At 41.1% G+C, this 6,835-nt stretch overlaps 1 protein-coding gene across 1 annotated transcript in view; it reads left to right on the top strand.

The window, feature by feature from the left end:
* Positions 1-381: 381 nt before the first annotated feature.
* LOC138802716 (rho GTPase-activating protein 20-like) overlaps positions 382-6,835 on the top strand; it is a 66,978-nt gene continuing 60,524 nt past the window's right edge. Inside the window, exon 1 of the mRNA XM_069986316.1 lies at positions 382-622. Coding sequence (XP_069842417.1) covers positions 554-622 — 69 coding nt within the window. The 5' untranslated portion in view covers positions 382-553. The remainder of the gene's footprint in view (positions 623-6,835) is intronic.

Raw genomic sequence — 6,835 nt, 5'->3', positions numbered from 1 at the left:
GAGTTTGTGAAGTGATATCACATGCATAATTTCGATGAAAGGAATTTTTTTTAGTTGTTGTTACTATATAGATGGGATGCATAGAATTTAGTTTTAAAGTTAGATAGATGATACATTCGATTTATTAGATATATGAAAAAAATATATTAAGATCTGATATCACGTGCAGTTTGAAACTCTCCTTCTGTCGTGTAGCTGGTAAATCCCTCATCTATGTTCCAGTAAGTGTTTCTCTCCGATTCGGAGACATTGCTTTGCTGTACCCAGCTGGCTGAGCCCTGGTATGTCTTCCAGGCTGAGAGATGTGAGGCAGGACAAGTTCTGCCTCCTATATGAATGTCCTTATTTAGTCAGCCTGTGAGGTGGAGCAGTTCTCTCCATTCTCAGCTCAGTCAGATATCAGCCCATGTTAACTCTGTGTGTCCTCACTGCAGGCTGACAGACATGAGTGCAAGGATTTAACCTACACAATCACCATTCCCAAGAAGCCAGAGACTGTGACTCCTCTGGATGTGATACCAGGATAATGTGTGTCCCCGGATGAACGAGCAGGATGAAAATGACCCCTCAGCAGAAAGTGCCTAGCAAGGACCTGGGGTCGTGGCTTCAGGAAGGAGGGAAGGTAGGTATTGCCATTCCTTATTGTTAACCAGGTGGCAAAGATGCAAACTGTATAAAGGCTACACATGCGACTGTGTGGAATCTGTTCTGCTATCTGATGTCCTATCACTTACCCTTATCACATACATGTTGTGGACTTTCAGGTGGGTGACAGTAGCATCGTCTTAGTTTGCATATATGACACCTATAGCTAAACATTCCCATTACCATCCATTCTGATGAATAAACAATTTGCATATCCTATTGTCTATAAAAAAACACTTCATTTAATTGTTAAAGGGTAACTAGGATCAATATTGTGCACCTGTCACATCCATCTGAGTATTGAGCAAACGTATCAGTGAATACCAAACACCGTATTTATCACCAGATTACAGACCACACGTTTCTGTCTTCTTCTTTTTTTTTTTTTTTTTTTTTCCTTTCCTCAAAAAGTAAGGAACTTGTGGCAGACTTCCCCTTCTTGTTAAGTTTGGTTTATGTCATGTATTGCCAATGTAGTGGATACCAACGTTTCACAACAAAGCTGAAAATATTATAAAACTATTGCCACTTTATACACTAGCTGCTGTGTGGCGGTGTGATTATTTTCATATCTTTTTACAGGTTTGTGGCTTTGTCATAAATTCATCATTACCAACATAATGGTTACATGTCGTATCAAAGAAAAATGTGCAGCGTGCCATTGTCAAAAAACAAGTGTTCTGCAACACTTAACACTGAGCCTCTGGATGCATTGTATACATTAAAGTGTATATATAATAAATTCCTATCATTCAACTAGTCTTTATGGTAGCATTGGGAGTCCAGATGCTGAGACCCTCCACTGATCCCTAGAACAGAGGCTGTCACACTTTTCTGGTCCATTTGAGAGATGGTCACTAGCCAGAAGCTGAAGGCAGGAATATGTGCACAGAAATACCCCGTAATGCTAGCGCTATATGATTGTGATCATGTGTAGGAGAGAAGGATGTGATTGTTTAAGATGCATGATCGTGTTGGATGACTTCAATATACGTTTTTATTGCTATGTTTGACTTGGAATATGTTGCATGGGGCTGGGTTAGAGCCAAGAGCCCATACAGAACTCAGGTTTTGGCTACAATTTTTTTTGGGGGGGGCGCTTTTTTATTTTTTATTTTTTAGAAGTAGTTTAAGAATGAATAGATTTAGTATTTGATGGCTTTTTGGATATTGGTATTTAAAGGTAATATTATATAGAAAATATGGCCGTATAGATGTTTTACAGGACTCCCTAGGGCTGCATCCAACTTCAGCAGCCACCTCTAATCATGGAAGGGTTCGGACCAATCTGAGCATGCTCAAAGTTTGTTCAACACTAAATATAATGTCATGTTATTAGAACGTGAACCATTTTTTAAAACCGTGTTTATGCATTCGGCGTGTTAAAAAAAAAGTTTCATTATAAGGTATGGACAGCTTTAACATAAAAAAAAAATGTTTTTGCATATGTGAGTGGTTATCTTAAAAAGGTGCACTAAAATTCAGGCGGCAGTCTTCATTTCTTCATCTTCAGACCATCTGATTTGCAGTTTGTAATCTGCTCCTAGTTTGACATCTCTCATATGGGCATGTAAGGTGGAAAAAAATCACCTTTTTGTCATCTTGGCGGTTAGTTTATGGTTACTTATCACAAATTGTGGACAATGGTTACCATAATTTTCAGCAAGGGGCATTTGGTGGTTTGGTTATTCTATCAGTTGTATGCTGTGCCCAGCATTGCCTTGTGCCATTCTCAAGGGTGGAGAAGTGACTATGCTATCAGCCACTGTGTGAATAATGTCGCATGTAGGCGAGCAGCAGTGTTCAGCTCATGTTGGGGACCTGAAAGAGAATAAGAAAGGACAGCAATGACACCAGCTCTCACAGCTTTAAGGGCCTGCTAAGAGGGCAACCCTATTTGAAGCCTGGGGGAGAGAACATTGTGAAAATGTCTTCTGTGTAAAATAGCCTCATGTTAGGTAAGGGATCCAACAAGAGAGAGCTGCAGAAATGGGACATTTGTATATTGTTCGGATTGTTGAAGCTGAGTGCTTTTCCTGTCTGAGAGAAGAAAAAGTAAAAATTCAGTTCACATTGCTACCAGCTCCTGCCTATTCTGTATCGTTGCACTTGTTGTGACCGTCCGATCATTTGGCCAGATATACTACATTTTTGTCAACTATGTGTGTTCTTTGTATCCAGGATACTGCAGCCTTTGCTAGCTCTCCTATATAAGCACATCATCATCTCATGTAAGTCATTATGTGTGATTTCTTCTCTTCCACTCCAAAAGCTTGGTAGTGTCCATGACACTTGCCTATGTGTTCTCCGTTATCTCTATACAGATACTCCACCTTTGTGATAACCCCCTTGCATTTCAAAGTGACAAGTGTATCCTTTGCCATGTATACCATACCCCAATCCTTGCTATTATCTCTTAAACTCAGAGACAGGATGGGGCAAGCAGAAGGAGCCATGAGCAGGTTAGACGATGAATGAGCAATCGCTCGCTTATCGGCTGGTGGAATCTGCGGCAGATAGTGTTATTGGCTGCATGTCTCTCTGTCTAAACAGAGGATGTTCAGCTGATAAATGGCTGCATGAACTATACAGAGATGTGTAAAGGAAATGCAGAAGAGCACCAATCTATCTGATCTGCGCTAGTTTGTGGCCAGATCAAGCAGTGTGAAAGGGCCTTAGGGGTTGGTAAAGGAATGTGAATATGCCTGAAGTAAAGATACAGTATATCTATCCTCTTATAAGAATAAAGGAAACAACATAAGGGCAGACTAGATGGACCTGGTGGTCTTTTTCTGCCTTTACTCTTCTATGTTCTTACATACATGATTGGTACAGTTCATTTCCTCCCCTGCCCTGTACATTGATATCTGCACGGGCACTGAGAATGCCTACATTCTTATTCTATAGAAGTCATTAGGTCCTTCTTTGTTCCAATTGGATAAAATAGTGTAAATCTACCCTCCAGAATAAGTGAGACCATATTGGAAGATATTGTATGAATTTTAGATTTTTATTTTTAAAAAAATTTTGTTTTATTTAAAGTGCATTCATGTGAGCTCTGTCAGTCTGTAATGCTTGGGTGATGCCAAACCAACAGATTTCTAGAATTATTTCTTTGAATCCTATCTAAATAAAAGTCTTATGTGGGCCCCAAGGAAGCCGTACAATTGATTATGGGGCTTCCTGCCATTCATCTGCTTCCAGCTGCAGACCTGATATTCCTAAAGCTCTTCCTGCCATGTCTGGACGGTGAACGTTCCAGATGATCCCAAAATTCCAGATGAAAATGTTTGAAGCTATTTTGTGCATCTCTTGTAGATCACATCTTGTGTGAGGGAAGAGTTCGGATCCTTTGTATACATTGTTAATAGTCTTCTTTTGTGAGTACTGAAGGTACGTGAGATCTCTAGTTATAGAACTTGATATAGCCCGTATAGGTAAACATCCTACATAGGTTTGATGAAAGAAATGAGATATGAAGACATGATTGGCCAATTACATCTTTGAGAACATAAATTTTTAAGGCTGTAGGATTGGGATTACTGAACTTCCTTCTATGACTATACCTATATAGATTGACTGTTGGCCAAATGGACATGTAATTTTTTATGTAACGATGATAAGCAGTTGGTTTGGAACACTATTACTTGAGTGGTGTAACAAAATCCAACTAGTTTCTTTTTTTTTTCCCTCAATGACACTGAGGAAAAGTCTTTATAACACACTAATGGGGCACATTGAATTTTGCTCCAGTGGAAAAAATGTTTTCAAATCAACTGGTTTCAGAAAGCTATACAGATTTGTAAATTAATTCTTCTATTTTAAAAAAATATATATCTCAAATCCAATACTTCCAGTACTTATCAGCTGCTATGCGCCCTGCAGAAAGTGGTGTACTCTTTCTAGACTGTAACAGTGATCTCTGCTGCCACCTCTGTCCATGATGGGAACTCTCCAGAGCAGGAAAGGTTTTCCATGGGGATTTGCTATTGCTCTGACAGAGGTGGCAGCACCTTGTCATACTGGAAAGAATACTCCACTTCCTGCAGGATGTACAGTTTTACAACTGAATAACTTCCTGACACCATTGATTTGGGGGAGAAAAATCTCTGGAATTTACAGTTTACAGAAAGATAACATGTATAAAAGAAACAGTTTATCACCCAAAATTGTATCGAGCGTATCAGTCTACTATTCTTATATCAATATTAAAGGGGTTGTCCGGCGAAAAAAATTATTCACAGAATAACACACATTAAAAAGTTATACAACTTTGTAATGTATGTTATGTCTGTGAATGGCCCCCTTCCCCGTGTTTCCCCCCACCCACGCTAGACCCGGAAGTGTGGTGCATTATACTCACCGCATGTCGTGTCGTCCACGGTCTCCGATCGTCAGCAGTGACGTCTTCTTCGTAAGTTCGGCGGATCTTCCCGAGTGCCGGCCGCCCTCTGCAGCGTCATCCGAAGCTCAGCCGCGATTGGCTGAGCATAACTGTGCTCAGCCAATCGCGGCTGAGCAGCTGATGACGTGGCCGCGTCATCAGCCGCTCAGCCGCGATTGGCTGAGCACAGTTATGCTCAGCCAATCGCGGCTGAGCGGCTGATGACGCGGCCACGTCATCAGCTGCTCAGCCGCGATTGGCTGAGCACAGTTATGCTCAGCCAATCGCGGCTGAGCTTCGGATGACGCTGCAGAGGGCGGCCAGCACTCGGGAAGATCCGCTGGCCTCCCGAAGAAGACGTCACTGCTGAGGATCGGAGACCGTGGTCGGCACGTGACAGGTAATGTATAGCGCACCACACTTCCGGGTACACGGGTGGGGGTGGTGGGACACGGGGAAGGGGGCCATTCACAGACATAACATACATTACAAAGTTGTATAACTTTGTAATGTGTGTTATTCTGTGAATAATTTTTTTCGCCGGACAACCCCTTTAATACTGTGTGTCATTGTCAAACAGATTGAGACACTGCCGGGAGCAGAGTGATGGTATAAAGAAAGGTCAAATGTCATGTTTTTGAGGTGCGACTTTTCCATAATGGAGAACATGGGAAACAATCTGCCTTTTATCATGGAAGTAAAACCATAAAAATATACGAAAATAACAAGGACAGGGATTTTTATTTATGTATTTTTTTTATCAAACCCTGTTAAATAAAAAAAAAAAGTGCTTTTGTTAATTTGCAAATCCCCTCTTCCCCCCTCCCTCCCCCAGTGTTTAGATTCTGTGTAACCCCACTGGTTTTGCTGCTCCGCAAAGGCATACAGTACTTTATTGACACTGAAAAGTGCTTGACACATTCATATAACGTTTGTTTTAGACACAATGGGGGGTATTTATCATTACTTCACCTCTGGCATACGCCAAGGAGAAGATACAGATTTGCCCCTTCTCCCTGGCGTATGCCTGCCATATCCCGTATCCTCTGCTCGCCAAATGGGCAGGCGGGAGGAGGCATGGTCCTAACCTGCTCCTCATTTATCATGATTTACATCATGATCGAAATCCAGGTGTAGATTTGATGCGGCGGGGGCAGGGTCAGGTGTGAATTTGTCCAGGGGAAAGAGGGCGGGGACAGTCTTGATAAATAACACCCCCCCATTAACTTTAAAGCATGATGATATTCTAGATGTATTGTCCTCAGCAACCTTCTGAAGAGAATTAAAAATGAAAGTTGATGTTATATACTTTAATTACCCAAATAAAAAGCCTATAATTTTGTGTACCTTGGATATAACTCATGTAAATAATCTACAAAACACCAATGCAATGGGCCCAGATGGCATCTACCATAGAGTCCTAAAGACGCTGATCTGTGATTGCATTCTGGGAACAGAACAAAACAAATTTTTGGTAGTTTCAAAACTGGGATAGATAGGTAAGTAATGCTATATGCTTCTGCAGAAGTTTCATTTTTTTAATCTCTACCTGGAGTTTCCCTTTAAGCCAAGGCTGAATAGAGCTGATAGAAAAGTTAGTGAAAATTGGCCTTAACCCTCGGATAGTTTAGAGGATTTGTGGTTGTGGCTGAAGGATGAATATTAGAGGGTTGTTAATGGAGTGTATTCTAAGCAGAGACTGGTTACAAATGGTGACCACAAGGGTCTGTTTTGGGACCTGTTCTTTTTGAAGGAGATATCCAGAGAGCAGAAAAAGTCCTTCCTCTTCTGCTTTTCGGTGCTACA

The sequence above is a fragment of the Dendropsophus ebraccatus genome, chromosome 10 (genome assembly GCF_027789765.1).
Source record: "Dendropsophus ebraccatus isolate aDenEbr1 chromosome 10, aDenEbr1.pat, whole genome shotgun sequence".
Taxonomy (NCBI): Eukaryota; Metazoa; Chordata; class Amphibia; order Anura; family Hylidae; genus Dendropsophus; species Dendropsophus ebraccatus.
The sequence above is the reverse complement of the archived record's forward strand: the minus strand, read 5'-3'. Positions and strand labels throughout refer to the sequence as shown.